The sequence below is a fragment of the Gavia stellata genome, chromosome 39 (assembly GCF_030936135.1).
Source record: "Gavia stellata isolate bGavSte3 chromosome 39, bGavSte3.hap2, whole genome shotgun sequence".
Taxonomy (NCBI): domain Eukaryota; kingdom Metazoa; phylum Chordata; class Aves; order Gaviiformes; family Gaviidae; genus Gavia; species Gavia stellata.
This window is the reverse complement of record NC_082632.1, coordinates 58,298-74,701: the sequence shown is the minus strand read 5'-3', so window position 1 is coordinate 74,701 and position 16,404 is coordinate 58,298. Positions and strand designations below refer to the sequence as shown.

Below are 16,404 nucleotides of genomic sequence, written 5' to 3'. Positions count from 1 at the left end.
ACCGCGGACCTGCTCACCCGATGCCTCATGGTTCTCCTGCATGGCCGATGCAACCCCGTCCTCCTCCAGCCCCCGAAACAGCAAATGTCTCCGTCGGTCCCCGTGATTCCCAAAACCCACCGATCCGGAGGAATCCAGGGATGGGCAGGAGGCTGCGACGTCCCTCGGGTTGGGGGGGGGGTGTCCCCGTTCGGACCCTGGAGGGATAAATGCAGTTGTGTGATGGTTAAAAAGGGCAAAGGATCCTCCTGGAAAGGGCTCCGGAGCCATTTCACCGCTTCCTACAGCAATCCGGGAGAGGAACGGGGAGGGAAATGGGGTGCCGAAGCCCACGGGAGGGAAACGCCGAGTGTGTGGGGGGCTCTGTATGGGGATCAGAGCTGGGGCGGTGCCTGCTATGGGGGGGTGAGGGGCTCAGCTCCCCGACTGTGTCCTGACTGGGGTAGTCCCGGGATCGAGCCGAGTGTCCCTGGGGTCGGATGGAGCTTCCCCGGGACTGGGCTGAGCATTCCAGGGCCCCCGTGGAGCCTCCCTGGGATTGGGCCGAGCATCCCTGGGGTCCCAGTGGAGCCTCTCCGGGCCCAATGGAGTCTCCCCAGGACTGGGCCGAGGATCCCCGGGGCCCAGTGGAGCCTCTCCGGGCCCCAACGGAGCCTCCCCGGATTGGGCCGAGCATCCCTGGGCCCCAGTGGAGCATCCCCGGGAGTGGGCCGAGCATCCCCGGGGCCGAGTGGAGCCTCTCCAGGCCCCAATGGAGCCTCCCTGGATCGGGCCGAGCATCCCCGGGGCCCAGTGGAGCCTCTCCAGGCCCCAATGGAGCCTCCCCAGGCCCCAATGGAGCCTCCCTGGATCGGGCCGAGCATCCCCGGGGCCCAGTGGAGCATCCCCGGATCGGGCCGAGCATCCCCGGGGCCCAGTGGAGCCTTCCCGGGCCCAGTGGAGCCGTCCTGGGACTGGGCCGAGCATCCCCGGGTGCAGTGGAGCCTCTCCAGGCCCCAATGGAGCCTCCCTGGATCGGGCCGAGCATCCCCGGGGCCCAGTGGAGCATCCCCGGGAGTGGGCCGAGCATCCCCGGGGCCCAGTGGAGCCTCTCCAGGCCCCAACGGAGCCTCCCTGGATCGGGCCGAGCATCCCCGGGGCCCAGTGGAGCATCCCCGGGAGTGGGCCGAGCATCCCCGGGGCCCAGTGGAGCCTCTCCAGGCCCCAACGGAGCCTCCCCGGATCGGGCCGAGCATCCCCGGGCCCCAGTGGAGCATCCCCGGGAGTGGGCCGAGCATCCCCGGGGCCCAGTGGAGCCTCCCCAGGACTGGGCCGAGCATCCCCGGGTGCAGTGGAGCCTCTCCAGGCCCAATGGAGCCTCCCCAGGACTGGGCCGAGGATCCCCGGGGCCCAGTGGAGCCTCCCCGGGACTGGACGGAGCATCCCCGGGGCCCAGTGGAGCCTCTCCAGGCCCCAATGGAGCCTCCCTGGATCAGGCCGAGCATCCCCGGGGCCCAGTGGAGCCTCCCCGGATCAGGCGGAGGATCCCCGGGGCCCAGTGGAGCCTCCCCGGGAGTGGGCCGAGCATCCCCGGGCCCCAGTGGAGCCTCCCCGGGCCCCAGCTGAGCCTCCCCGGTACCTACCGGCTCCGACCTCCCCCTCCGCTTCCTCCGGGCTGGGGCAGCCCTTTCCTGTGTCCTCCCACAGCCACCCGGCCTGCAACCGGCACCGGGAACCGGTGGCGGCGGGGGGGGGATCGAGGCGTCCGGCTGCCTCCCCCGAGCATCCCCGGGGCGCTGGAGCGGGGTGGGGGGGGGTCGTGGTGGTCTCCCCAGGTTTTTTTTCCATGGAAATACTGGATTTATTAAAGGAATCGGTGGGGGGTATTTTGTGAGAGAGCAAATTTGGGGCGGGGGGGGGAGCAGGGGGGTGAGGGTGGTCCCCAAAGTCTGGGGGGACCCTCCCCGGCAAGAAGAAACCCTTGAGCTCCACCAAGTCCCGATGGCAGAAAAAGGTGGGAAATTATAAAGCTCCTTTTTATTCCTCCTCCCGCCTTTTTCCATTAAAATCCAGGCACAAATCGGGGGAAAAAAAAACCCCAAACCCATGAAATTTTGCTTAAACCTTAAAAAATAGAAGCTTTTTTTTTGGGCGCTGTCCTCCTGCGAGGAGATGGTTGCGATGATGGGTACCTTCCAACTGGAGATGTTCCATGATGGAAGAAGGTTGGAAGAGGCTTCCTGGAGCTGGTCCACCCTTGGAGATGCTCAAGGAGGTGGACATGGGTCTAGAAGACCTCGTTTGAGGTAGGTGGTTGGAGTGGAACATCTCCAGGTCTTGGCTCCAAACCTCCATCCGTTGGGGACGTGCCTTGGTGGGACGCTTTGGGATCTCCATTAACGCGTCTCTCCTTGCAGGTGCCGGGACCACGGACGGTGAGGAGGATGGAGGTGGTGAGAGGATGGAGACGCGTCGGAGAGGACCCGGGATGGGACAATGTGGGGCTGGGAAATGGGTGGAGAAGGGGACGAGGGGTGGTGGGATGTGGGACCACGTGCGGACAGGGGGTTCTGTCGCAGGAGGTGCCGATGTCTGCGGGGAGGGTGGGAGAAGTTTTCCCCTCAGATCATCCCTGGCCACCCACCGGCACGTCCACGCCGGCGAGAAGCCCTACAATCGTCCCGACTGCGGGAAGAGCTTCAACCAGAGGTCCAACCTTCTCATCCACCAACGGATCCACGCCGGAGAGAGACCCTACGGGTGTCCTGAGTGCGGGAAGAGCTTCAGCTATAGGTCCGTCTTCCTAATCCACCAGAAGACCCACACTGGGGACAAACCCTACGCCTGCGCCGACTGCGGGAAGATCTTCAGCCAGAGCTCGGACCTCACCAAGCATCGCCGGATCCACACCGGAGAGAGACCCTACGGTTGTGCCGAGTGCGGGAAGACCTTCAGCCTCCATTCCCACCTCCTCTCCCATCAGAGGACCCACAAAGACGAGAAGCCCTACGCTTGCCCCGAGTGCGGGAAGAACTTCACAAGGACAGCTCCAACCTCATCACCCACCAGCGTATCCACACCGGGGAGAAGCCCTACGGATGCCCCGAGTATGGGAAAGGTTTCGGATGCCTCTCGCATCCCCACCGGCACCAGAGGACCCACACTGGGGAGAAGCCCTTCACCTGCTTGAGCTGCGGGAAGAGCTTCAGTGAGAACTCCTCCCTTATCCGTCACCAACGGGTCCACACATGAGCCTGTTTTGGGGTGGGATGAGGAGCTCCAGCTTTCCCACCAAGGATGGGGGAAGCAGGTGACACCTTTCCCAGCTTGGTGGTGGTGGGTGTCAGGCAGCAACACCCCACAGATCACCCCAAAATTGGGCAGGGAGAAGGAGCTCGGTGGGGTTCTTGGGCTGTCGTTCGACCCCAAGACGCGTGGGGGACGTCTGATTTATTCCGTATGGTGTTCCACCAAAAAACCTGGAGATCCACCAGGATGGGTGGGAGAAATAAAGTCCAGGTGGGTCTTGAAGGCTCTCTAAGCCTTTGGGGCCATCAAGTCCTCAAAGTCCTGGGTGATGGCCATCGAGGTGAGGTGTCCCCAAGTCCTGGGTGGTGTTGGCAGGCACATGGGGTGAGATGACCCAGTTTTGGGAGCTGTCGGGAGGACCTGGCTGCAGATCCCGGTACAAAGGAACAGCACGATGTGTGCTGGAGCTCTACGTCTTCTCCTGGGGCAGGGGATGGTCCTTCCCTCGGTGACAGGGTCTCCACAGCCTTCCTGGGAGGATGAATCTCAGCTGTACGGGGCAGCCCGTGTGTTGTAAGGACTGGTGGTCTCCATCCATGAACTCAGTTGGGGCACAGAAGATCCCAAGCGGGGGGAAAACTGTCATAGCTCCTTGTCTGGAGGGTTTGGTGGAGCCAAAACCTTGATGGAGCCAAAACTTTGATGGAGCCAAGCCCTGATGGAGCCAAAACTTCGATGGAGCCAAAATCTTGATGGAGCCAAGACCTTGATGGAGCCAAAACCTTGATGGAGCCAAAATCCTGATGGGTCAAAACCTTGATGGAGCCAAGACCTTGATGGAGCCAAAATCTTCATGGAGCCAAAACCCTGATGGAGCCAAGACCTTGATGGAGCCAAAACCTTGATGGAGCCAAGACCTTGATGGAGCCAAAACCGTGATGGAGCCAAAACCTTGATGGGTCAAAACCTTGATGGAGCCAAGACCTTGATGGAGCCAAGACCTTGATGGGTCAAAACCTTGATGGAGCCAAAACCTTGATGGAGCCAAACTCTTCTGCATGATGTTGGATGAGGCGGGGAGGGAGGAGATGCTTCAGGAGCAGCGTGGCTGTCCCGTTCATATGGATGTGGGGTTGTTTGGAGAGTCTGTAGCTTGTATCTGACTTTCTAGAGCTGTAAGGAACAAAGGGACCAGCTCGTCTTGGTGTCACGTGGAGAAACCCAAGACAGGAGCAACGTCTGCAGCTGCTCCTGGGCAGGACTTTTCTCCCCGCTCCCGGCACGGGTTCACCTCGCCGGTTATTTTAGGCATTCGGCGGAGTGGTTGGGTTTGCCCTTCAGGGAGCAAACCACGTGGAACCTTCGGGTTCGGGAGGACGTTGCAGGCAAATCTTTGGCATGCCAGAAATGCTCTCACTGCCGACGGAGAGCAAAGGAGACGACCACTTTATCCTTTTACAATTCTCTACGGCCATTTTCTCTCCATGTTTTTAATCTCCTCTGCTGATACCTGTCAGTTTTTTTTTTTTGCCGTAGTGAAAAATAAGGGTTTGGTGGGGTTTTTTTTTCCATATATTGACTATTCGTTCAAAGAAGAATCACCTCCTTTTGCTCACCAAAGAGCTGCTTTCGTGCTCTGCTATGGAGGAAGCATCTTGTGGGCTGATGTTGCTCCCCCACACCCCTCTTCAACCTCTTTTTTTTCAGCTTAAGACTTCAGATTTATTCAATTTTGGTTCCATTTTTTGTAACTATCCTGTAGCACGGCCACCACAATTACCTCATAACTGTATTTCCAGCATTAAAAAAAATTCCTACATCTTCTTTTTATGCATTTATTAAGACACTTATTCATTAAAACCTTTCTCAAATAAAAGTAGGAATATATACATATTCTACGCAGACCCCGGCAGCAATTTAATTAAGACAACGGACATTTAATATCGCTCTAAAAATAAAGACCCTACCCCGTCCCCCTCCTGGCACCGTCCCCGTCCCCCCCGCCCCCCGCAGATGTTTCCTCAGAAACAGCCAAGTCCAGGAGGGCTCTGGGGGGGGGTGTTGTCTCTGGGTTGAACCCCAAAATGGGGTTGTTCCCGGGGGGGTCTCTGCCCCATGGCAGAGCTGTGGGGTGGGGCTGGGGCTGGCACCGGCTTCTTGTCCCCAGGGTGGGCATTGAACCCCTTGGAGATGTGCTGAACCCCTTCAAGACATGCTGAACCCCTTCCAGATGTGTTGAACCCCTTTGGAGGTGTCCTGAACCCCTTCCAGATGTGTTGAACCCCTTAGAAGATATATTGAACCCCTTTGGAGGTGTCCTGAACCCCTTCCAGGTGTGTTGAACCCCCCAGAGGACATATTGAACCCCTTGGAGATGTGCTGAACCCCTTCAAGACATGCTGAGCTCCTTCGAGACATGCTGAACCCCTTTGGAGGTGTCCTGAACCCCTTAGAGATGTGCTGAACCCCTTTGGAGGCATCGTGAACCCCTTCAAGATGAGCTGAACCCCTTGGAGATGTGCTGAACCCCTTCAAGACATGCCGAGCTCCTTCAAGACGTGCTGAACCCCGTTGGAGACATCCTGAACCCATTCCAGATGCATTGAACCCCTTAGAAGACATGTTGAACCCCTTGGAGATGTGCTGCAGAGCCACCCTAAAAACCATTTTGGAGGCTGAGGGTATTAATGGTCATCAACAACACCGACCAGCCCCACATGGGACCCCCACCACTCCCCACCCATGGCCCAGGAGCTCTATTTAAGGCCATTTCTGGGGATTTTGGTCCCTCTGCAGGACATCTTGGAGGAGCATCCATGCATGACCACGGACCCTGCTGATCCGCCCCACCGGCTGCCAGCCTGGCTTGCCCCTCGCTTGGGTGGGTGGGATGTGGCCACGGCTGGTGGTGCCCCTTGGAGTCTTGGCAAGTGTGTGGGGGTTAATTTAATTTCTTCTCCCTGGGGTTCACCAGCAGACGTTTGGAGCAGCCCTAGGGACGCGCTGGGACCCAACCCTTCCCCGTGGTCCAAGTGGAGTTGCCTTTTGGGCTTAAAAAAGGTGGTTTTGGTACCACCGCGCTCTTGGTTACCCAAGTGACCACGACCAAAGGGTTCAGCTGGTGAAGGCTCAACACTTCCCTCCATCCTGACACAGTTTTACTGGATTCATGGGAATCTGGCACTGGAAAAATGCACGTTTTTAACTGCAGGATGAGCCGCAACCGGGCTTCGAATTGGGGCAACCCAACTGGAAACTCAACCAAAGGGGAAAAAGGGCAGGGGGGGGAAGAAAAAATCATCGGAAAATCGGATCTTGACGTGGTTTGAAGCCCTCCAAAGCAAAGGGAAAAGGAACGACCACTTTTCAGCCCACCGAGGGAAAAGACCGCAGCACCGCCGGAGTAGCTAGGCTCTAATTTATTACTACTCATGGAAAGAAAACGACTCCAAAAAAAAAAAAAGAAAACCAACAAAAAACCCAAGAGCCGCGAGCCGCGGTGATGAGGCGAGGGCGGTCCCCGAAAGCGGACTGGGGGGGGACCGTTGACAAGCAGCACAGCGACACGTCCACGCCGGTTTTGGAAGCACGGACAACACCAGAAAATATCTAAATTTCACTTAAATCGCAGTTCGGTGGGGGGTTTTGGGGTGGTTTCCCCCCCCAAATATCCTCGCTGAAGGCCTTTCATGCTCTTTTCGAGGTGGCGTTTGTCCCTCGTGGCTCCGTTTGGGACCCTGCGCCCCGCGGCACGGTCACCGTGTCCTCCTAAAAGGATTCGCTTATTTGAAGCCCAGGGGAGGTTCCTGACTTCATCCCCTTCCCTCCTCTTCCTCCCCCTTCCCCGCTTTCCGTTTGCCAGGTCCTGGGCTCTGCAGGGTGGTGGGGAGGGGCCTTCCTCGTGTCCCCCGCCTCGGTGACCCCATCCACAGAGACTGGAGAGGTGACCAAGCCACCAAATCTCACCATTTGCCCTTGATTTGGGGCTAATTTGGCCCAAATTAGCCGGCGAGCCCCACGGCAGGGCAGCATCTACGCAGGAGCACGTAATTAGTGCGCTCGTTAACGCACAATTAACGCATCGCAGATATGATTTGGAGGTGGGTGTCAAAAGCCGATCCAAGAGCAGCTCCCGTCAACCGCCAGCCAAAATTGAGGCAAGAACGTGAGATTTTGGTGCTCCTTCAAACAAGTTTTGTCCCCCGAAGTGGGGCTGGTGCTGCCTGGAGGCAGCTCCTTGGCGGGGGGCTTGGGGATCCGAAGCCGCCGGGGGCGTCCGGAGGGTCCCCCCGCCACGCGAAGACAGAACTAACATCCTCGGTGACATCCCAGTTGTGCCAGTGGTGACATCATGATTGTGCCAGCGATGACATCATGGTTGTGCCATCAGTGACATCCTGGTTGTGCCAGCGGTGACATCCTGGTTCTACCATTGGTGACATCCCGGTTGTGCCATTGGTGACATCATGGTTGTGCCAGCAGCAACATTCTGGTTCTACCATTGGTGACATTCTGGTTGTGCCATTGGTGATGTCTCAGCTGTGCCAGTGGTGACATCATGGTTATGCCATCAGTGATGTCCTGGTTCTACCATCGGTGACATCCCAGTTCTGCCAGTGGTGACATCCCGGTTGTGCCAGCGGTGACATCATGATTGTTGCATCAGTGGCATCCCAGTTTTGCCATCAGTGACATCTCGGCTGTGCCATTGGTGATGTCTCGGCTGTGCCAGCGGTGACATCATGGTTATGCCAGCGGCAACATCCTGGTTGTGCCAGCGGTGACATCATGGTTTTGCCACCAGTGACGTCCTGATTCTACCATTGGTGCCATCCTGGTTGTGCCAGCGATGACATCATGGTTCTGCCAGTAGTGATGTCCTGGTTCTACCATTGGTGACATCATGGTTATGCCATCAGTGACATCCTGGTTGTGCCAGTGGTGACATCCGGCTTGTGCCAGCGGTGACATCCTGGTTGTACCAGCAGTGACATCATGATTGCGGCATCAGTGACATCCCAGTTGTGCCATTGGTGATGTCTCGGCTGTGCCAGTGGTGACATCAAGGTTCTACCATTGGTGACATCCTGGTTGCGCCAGTGATGACATCATGGTTCTGCCATCGGTGACATCATGGTTCTGCCAGCGGTGCCATCCTGGCTTTGCAGCGGGGTTGGCCGGGGAGCCAGGTAGGTCCCCAAAACCCGTCGCACGGAGCCGGGGACAATCCACAGGGGCTGTTTCATCAGGCAAGGGGACGGCACAGCTCCGTATCCCCCTTCCCGCGGCCGGATCCCGCAGCCGTATCCCGTATCCCGTGGCTGCATCCGCTTCTCCTCCGCCCAGCGCACCTCTGAGCTGCGCAGCCCTCGAGCAAAAACCCGGAGCCAACTCCATCCACTCCGGGCGTTTTTTGTTTTTTTAAATTCTGATTTTTATTATTTTTTCCACGTCCAACCATCCGGCAGTGATTCCCGGCGCTGCCACGTCCGACGCCGGCTCGGCTCCCGCTTCCCTGCGATGGCTGCCCGACACAGGCTCCGGTACTTTCTTAGGACGGTTGGTTTTATCCCTTTCTCTATTTTTATCACCATTTTTTTTCTATTCCATACGTCCTTTGCTTTCTTTTCCTCCTCTTCTTTTTCATTTTCCAGAATTTCTTTTTTTTTTCCGCATTTTCTTTTTTTTCCTCTTTTTTTGCACCTACCGTTCTACCTGTTCTTCTTGCCAATATTTTAAACTTCTATTTTTTTTAATAAACACGACGAGTCCTTCCTGTAGCGTCTCCGCACCCCTCGAATTCTTTCAATTTCAGGTGAAACCTTCCCGATTCCAGAGATTTCAGCAATTCTCTACTTTTCCAAAAGTCTTATTTCAGCTTTTTATCCTTTTTCAGGAAAAAAAAGTCCTTCTCAGCCTTAATTCTTTCTCTTCAGTATTTCTTTCCAGGCTTTTCTATTTTGTGTGTAACCCTTTCTGTTTCTTTCAGTGTTTTTTGTTTCTTTTTTTATTTTTTTTTAAATTTCTTCATTTACTTTCCCCCGAGAAGCGCTCGCTCCCCCGGCAACGGGGAGAAATCGGAAAATGGGAGAAATCGGGATTTTAGGCAGCGAAAAAAGCACCGCGGCCGCCTTTTCCCGATAGTACCGAAACGCGCCGAATCCCGCTCCGAGGGACGGAGCAAAAGCAAACATGAAAATTCAGGAAAATCAGTAATAATAATACCCCCCCCCCAACCACATTAAAGTCCGCGTGGAAAAGGAAAAAAAAAAAAACCCAAACCAAAATATTCCACGAAGTGCCTGAAAAATGACGTCACAAAATCGCTTGTTTTTGCCCAAAAGTGTTTTCTTTCCCAAAGGAAAAAAAAATAATAATAAAAAAAGAAAAGAAGAAAACCCTAACCGGCTCCGTTTCTGAGGAATGACGTGGGATAAGATGAGCTCAGGGAGATGCCGCAGGAGACGGGGACGTGGAAATATCCCCGAGTCCCTCGTGGCAGCTCCCGGGCGAGCAGAGGGTGATGCGCCGGCGTGGGAAAACCCCCGTTTCTGCCGGTTTTTCACCCAAAATGCTCCAAGGTGGGAGCAGAGGGTGGTACCCGGGTGGGGGTGATGACGTGGAGCTTCATCCGATGGGGTACGGTGGGAAGATGCTCTGGGGGGGCACACACGGGAGGTGCTGGGATGAGGGGTGGGGTGGGGAGTGGGGGGACTGGGATGGAGGTTGGGGTCCCAGTGCGGAGCTGGGGGGATGCGGGGTGGGGGGAGCACCCAGTGCCGGCAATGAGATCGTTAATTAGCCATGAAGGCTGAACGGCTTCGGGTGGGACCAAGGCGCCCAATGCTGGGGCTTTGAGGTCAACCCAGGTTGGGTGTTGGGCGAGCGGCTGGGGGAGGCAGGGGGAAGGATGGAGCCGGGGCCACGGCTGGGGATGGAGGAGCTCCCTCATCCCTAATTAGAGAGATCATTAATTAGCCACCGGGACTGAACAGCTCCGGGTGGGATCAAGCCCCCCAGCACCAGGTCTTTGAGGTCAACTCCGGTTGACCAGGTCTTTGAGGTCAACTCCGGTTGGGCGTTGGGCGAGCGGCTGGGGAGGTCGGCAGGAGGACGGAGCCGCGGAATGAAGGGGACTTCCCCGTCCCCCTAATTAGAGGGAGCGTTAATTAACCCACGAAGGCTGAACGGCTCCGGGTAGGACCAACCGCCCCCAACGCCGCGTCTTTGAGGCCAACTCCAGTTGGGCGTTGGGCGAGCGGCTGGGGAGGTGGGGAGGAGGACGGAGCCGCGCCCAGGGCCCGGCACCCGCTGCTCAGTTGATGAGGGAGGAGGTCTGGGCCCCCGAGGCGGGCGCCGAGGGGAAGGAGGGGTGGGGGAAGGCGCGGGCGGGGAAGGACAGGGCCCACGGCAGGTCCAGGGCGGGGCTGGAGAGGGAAGGGATAGGCAGGGGCGAGGGGGAGGCAGGGAAGGAGGGCAGCGAGGGGATGGGGGCCGCCGGGCCGCCCAATGGCGGGGAGAAGGCGGCGCTGGAGAAGGCGCCGGAGGGATTGGCGGCGGCAGCGGCAGCGGCTTTGGGCTTGTCCCCGGCGTGGGTGCGTTGGTGGCGGTTGAGGTGGGAGCTACGGCTGAAGCACTTGCCGCACTCGGGACACTTGTAGGGCTTCTCGCCGGTGTGGACGCGTTGGTGGATGGTGAGCTCGGAGCGTTGGATGAAGCTCTTGCCGCATTCGGAGCATTGGTAGGGTTTCTCGCCGAGGTGGATGCGTTGGTGCTTGATGAGGTTGGAGGAGACGCTGAAGCATTTGCCGCAGACGTTGCACTTGTAGGGTTTCTCCCCGGTGTGCATCCGGCGGTGCTTGGTGAGGTCCGACTTCTGGATGAAACCCTTCCCGCAATCGGGACACTTGTAGGGCTTCTCGCCAAGGTGGGTCCGTTGATGTTTGATGAGGTTGGAGCGGACGCTGAAACTCTTCCCGCAGTCCCCGCACTTGTAGGGCTTTTCTCCCGTGTGCATCCGGCGATGCTTCACCAACGCCGAATTTTGCCCGAAGCTCTTCCCACATTCGGGGCAGGTATAGGGTTTCTCCCCCGTCTGCGTCCCCTGGTGCTTGACGTTCTCCGCCCGGTAAGTGAAGCTCTTCCCACACTCGCTGCACTTATGGGTCCTCTCCGGTGCCGGTCGGGCACGGGAACCCCAAAGAAAGCTCTTCCCGCAATCGGTACACTTACAGGGTCGTTCACCGGTGCCGGTCAACAGCCGTCGGCGCTTGTTGGAGGCCAAGAAGCTCTTGCCGCAATCGGTGCATTGGCAGGGTTGCTCGGCGCCGGCATGGACGCGTTGGTGCCTCTCCAAGTGGGAACTTTGGGAGAAACTCTTCCCGCAATCCCCGCAACGGTAGGGTTTCTCGCCCATATGGATACGGCGATGCCGGTCAAGATGGGAGCTCCAGGCAAAGCTCTTACCGCAATCACCGCATTGGTAGGGTTTGCCGGCGGCGTGGCTCCGTTGATGCTGCAGCAACGCGGCGTTCAAGCCGAAACCCTTCCCGCACTCCCCGCACTTGTAGGGCTTCTCGCCGGCGTGGGCGCGCCGGTGCTTGGCCAACGCCGCGCTCTTGGTGAAGCCCTTCCCACATTCACCGCACTGCAAGGGCTTCTCAGGGGTTTTGGAGCCTTCGGCGTCGCCAGGAGCCGGGCAGCGACCGCAGTCGGCACAACGGCAAGCGGGTTCGCCAGTGACGGCGTGGGTACGGCGATGCCGGTCGAGGTGGGAGCTCCAACTGAAGCTCTTCCCGCATTCCGGGCAGGCATAAGGCTTTTCGCCGGTGTGGATCCGTCGATGCCGCTCCAGATGGGAATTCCAGTTGAAACCCTTCCCGCAATCCCCACATTTGTAGGGTTTTTCCTCCAGGTGTAATTTTTGGTGCTTCACCAAACTGGCGCTGGCCGGGAAACTCTTCCCGCAGACGCCGCATTGGCAAGGCGCCGCGCCGGCACCGGCGCCGGCATGCACTCGTTGATGTTGGATGAACGCCGAACCAACGCTGAAGGTCTTGCCGCAATCGGGGCACTTGTAGGGTTTATCGCTGGCATGCCGGCGTTGGTGGGTGATGAGGGTGGAGCTGAGCCGAAAACATTTCCCGCATTCGGGGCATTTATGGGGTCGTTCGGTCCCTCGCCGGCGTTTGGTGAAGGCTGAACCGAAAGCCAAAGCTTTGCCGCAGTCGTGGCAACGGCCGTGGCCGAGCAAGCTCCGTGGGGGGAATTTCTTGAAGCCTCGGTGGCCCGATTTACCCTGTCGCTTGCCCGATGGCTTTCTGGGCTGGTTCTCCGGTTTTTGGGGACCGTCGCCGGGCTTTGTCCCCTCTCCACCAGTGGGGCTGCCCCCCTTGGGCTTCCCCGCCGGCGTCCCCTCGGCGTCCACCTTCTCCAGCTCGCCGGGTGGTGGGTCTTCCTCTTCGTTCTCGCTCAACAACCCATCGTCTACAGGGGAAATCAAAAAAAAAGGGGTGAGGATCCAGCCCCGCCGCCGAAAACCCACCGGTTGGCTGCCCGCATCCTTCCCGGCGTTGCGGCGGTGGGCTCCGGCTGTTTTCCCATCTCCTGAATCCATCACCCCGTCGTTTCGGGACTTCCAAAAGAGGTTTTCTGGGCGTCACCGGCACCGATCGGCATCGCTATGGGTGACTTACCAGACACCAAGCCTCTCCTCCGGTGCGATTCGGCGAAGGCGGTGATCCGTGGCCAACTGATGGCGATTTCTTCGGCTAAGGGGGGAGAGGGTGGGGTACCGGTTAGAGCTCTTTCTGCCCCAAAAATTCTAACGGTGGGGACGGCTGAGGACGCCGGGGTCGTAAAGCCCCGGCTGGAAAGGGGGTGCTGGTTGAATCCCCGCCACGGGTTCTATTTAAGGTGAAATCCGGTGATTTTGGTGCTTTTCAACCGTATGGATTCAGCCGCTAATTAAGGTAATTAATTTCCTTTTATTCTCTTTGATTAATAATAAATTAGGGAGAAATTAAGGGGAATTAGGAGCCTCACCCAGGGAGATGACGCTCTCGTAGCTCTCCTGCATCTCGGCCCGGTGCCGGCGCGTTTCGGGGGGGGCCGGGGCGCGGCGGAAGGGGGTCCCTGCAACGCAAACGGCTCCGCTTCAGGTATTGGGGTCCAAGGCTGGGGGGGGGGAGGTGAGGACACCCCCAAAATGGGTGCCCCCCCTCCCCCAGCCATGCCTTGCTGGATGTAGGGACCCGGGGGGGGGGGGGGGTGGGGGTGTCCCCGCATCACCCTGGGGGTGTCACGGTCGGGTGGCAATGGGGGATGGGGTACGACTCGCTGCCCCCCCCCCCCCCGGTGTTTGGGGTGGGCTTCACCCCAAAGCGCCCTCAGTAACTACCCTGTGGGAAGGGGCCCCCCCACCCCAGATGCCCCCCCACACCAGATGCCCCCCCACACCCCAGATGCCCCCCCCCACCCCCAGATGCGCCCCCCCAGATGCCCCCCAACCCCCGGTGCCCCCCAACCCCGAATGCCCCCCCAAACCCCGGATGCCCCCCACCCCACATGCTCCCCAACCCCCAGATGACCCCCCAATGCCCCCCCGGATGCCCCCCAAACCCAGATGCCCCCCTCGATGCCCCCCAAACCCCACATGCCCCCCCAAAAGGCCCCCCAAACCCAGATTCCCCCCAGATGCCCCCCAGCCCCACATGTCCCCTCCCAGATGCCCCCCAACCCCACATGCCCCCCCCAGATGCCCCCCAAACCCCACATACACCCTCCCAGATGCCCCCCCAAAACCCACATGCCCCCCAACATGCCCCCCAAACACAGGTGCCCCCCAAACCCCACATGCCCCCCCCAGATGCCCCCCAAACCCAGATTCCCCCCCACATGCCCCCCAAACCCAGATTCCCCCCCACATGCCCCCCAAACCCAGTTACCCCCCCCAAATGCCCCCCAACTCCATATGCCCCATCCAGATGCCCCCCAAACCCACATGCCCCCCCCGGAATGTTGGGGGGCACTTAAATAAGGGTTGGGGTGACCCCAGGGAGCGGGGGTGGGGATGGGGGGGTTCAGCACCCCCGAGGTGAAGACAAGGGGTGGAAATTAAGGGGGGGGGACGGAAAAATAAGGGGGGGGGGCGTTAAAATGCAGCAGGGCTGGAGGGAAAATGGGAACCGCGGTTGAATGCAGAGGGGGGAGAAATGGGGGGGGTCGGGGGAGAATGTCGGGGGGGGGTGCGAGGAGGGGGGGGGGATTTGGGGGGGGGTGAAAACACAACGCGGCTGGATGGGGGGGGGGGGGAGGGAAAATCTGAGCGAGGTGAAGGCGGCCGGGGGAGGGGGGGGGAGAAATAGAAGGGGGTGGGGGAGAATAGGGGGTGCCCCCCCCCAAATCGCCCCGTTTCAAGGTGGGGGGGGCCCGTGGGGTGCGGTTGGGCGGGGTGCCCCCCCCCCATATCCCCGGGGGTGCCCCCCCCCCGCCGTTACCTGGTAGCGGAGGGATGCGGAGGCGATGGAGGAGAGGAGATGGGGGGGGGGGGATATTTTTTTTTGGGGGGGGGGGGAAAGGAGGGTGGGGGGCGGCGGCGGGGCTGTTGCAGCCCGGTTGGGTGAGCCCGGACACACAGGAAGGGGATGGTGCAGCCGGGACCGGGGGGGGGGGCCCAGACAGGAAGGGGGGGGACACACACACACACGGGGGGGGGGGACACACACATACACACAGACACGGCCACGAGCGGAGGCACCGGAGTGGCGTTGTCGCCGTGGGGGGGGTGGGTGGCGGGTCCCCCCCACCCGCGACGGGGTGGTAGGTAATGGGGGGGGGGGACACACAGGCGATGGGGGGGGGCCCCCCCCGGGGGGTGGGGGACGCTGCCGGCGCCGCCCCGCTTTGTCCCCGGGAGGGGGAGAGGGGAGGGGGGGCCGGGGGGGTCCCCTCTGTCCCCTATAGGGCTGGGTCTCTTCTGTCCCCTATAGGGCAGTGGCGATGTGGGGCCGGGGGGTCCCCTCTGTCCCCTATAGGGCTGGGGGGTCGGGGGGGGTCCCCTTTGTCCCCTATAGGGCTGGTGGGGAGGGGGGATGGGGGGTCCCCTCTGTCCCATATAAAGGGAGCGGGGCCGGGGGGGTTCCCTCTGTCCCCTATAGGGCTGGGTCTCCTCTGTCCCCTATAGGGCTGGTGGGGATATGGGGCCGGGGGTTCCCCTCTGTCCCGTATAGAAGGAGCGGGGATGGGGGGCCGGGGGGGTCCCCTTTGTCCCCTATAGGGCTGGGTCTCCTCTGTCCCCTATAGGGCAGTGGGGATGAGGTGCTGGGGGCAACCGCTCTGTCCCCTATAGGGCCAGTGGGGACGGGGGGCCCCCTCTGTCCCCTATAGGGCAGTGGGGATGTGGGGCCGGGGGTTCCCCTCTGTTCCGTATAGAGGGAGCACAGATGGGGGGCCATGGGGGTTCCCTCTGTCCCCTATAGGGCTGGTGGGGAGCGGGGATGGGGGGTCCCCTCCATCCCATATAGAGGGAGCGGGTATGGGGGTCTGAGGGGGTCCCCTCTGTCCCCTATAGAGCTGGTGGGGCTGGGGGGTCCCCTCTGTCCCCTATGGGGCTGGATCCCCTCTGTCCCCTATAGGGCTGGTGGGGAGCGGGGATGGGGGGTCCCCTCCATCCCATACAGAGGGAGCAGGGCTGGGGGGACTGGGGGGGGTCCCCTCTGTCCCCTATAGGGCTGGTGGGGATGGGGGGCCGGGGGGGTCCCCTCTATCCCGCAGCGGCCCTGGGGTGCCCAAGGTGGTCCTACCCGAGCACCCAGCGTCACCCACCAAGCACCGGGACCTCTGGTGTGTGTGTCCCCCCCCTCGGTGTCACCCACGGGGTACGGGGACGCGCCACAAACCGGGACCCCCAAACTCTTCCTCCTGCCGTGCGCTGGGACCCCCCCCCACCCGCCATCCTGCTGAACCCCAAACTTCCCCGAACCCCCCGGCGATGCTTTTTGAGGGGGGGGTGCCGAAGGATGGTGACGGGGTGCCGTCGGCTTTCCAGGCTCCCCGTGCCGCCGGCCGAGGTGCGGGAACGGGCGATGGATCCCTGGGGGGCTGCGGAGCCGGAGCAGACGGTGCTTTTTGGGGGTGACGGGGAGGAGGACGCCTACGACCCCCCGGCGACGCAGA

At 60.3% G+C, this 16,404-nt stretch overlaps 2 protein-coding genes across 2 annotated transcripts in view; one reads left to right on the top strand and one right to left on the bottom strand.

The window, feature by feature from the left end:
* Positions 1 to 16,404, top strand: part of LOC104255182 (zinc finger protein 721) — a 43,118-nt gene that overhangs the window by 14,337 nt on the left and 12,377 nt on the right. The window contains 3 exon segments of the mRNA XM_059833101.1: positions 2,631 to 3,022; positions 3,025 to 3,227; positions 7,165 to 7,171. Of these exon segments, the coding sequence (XP_059689084.1) occupies positions 2,631 to 3,022; positions 3,025 to 3,227; positions 7,165 to 7,171 (602 nt within the window).
* On the bottom strand, positions 10,544 to 13,306 carry LOC104254317 (zinc finger protein 883-like). The gene is made up of 5 exons (XM_059833134.1): positions 13,273 to 13,306; positions 12,924 to 12,998; positions 11,983 to 12,714; positions 11,550 to 11,904; positions 10,544 to 11,396 (listed from the first exon to the last, which is right to left on the bottom strand). The coding sequence occupies exons 1-5, from the start codon at positions 13,304 to 13,306 to the stop codon at positions 10,544 to 10,546; spliced, it is 2,049 nt and encodes a 682-aa protein (XP_059689117.1).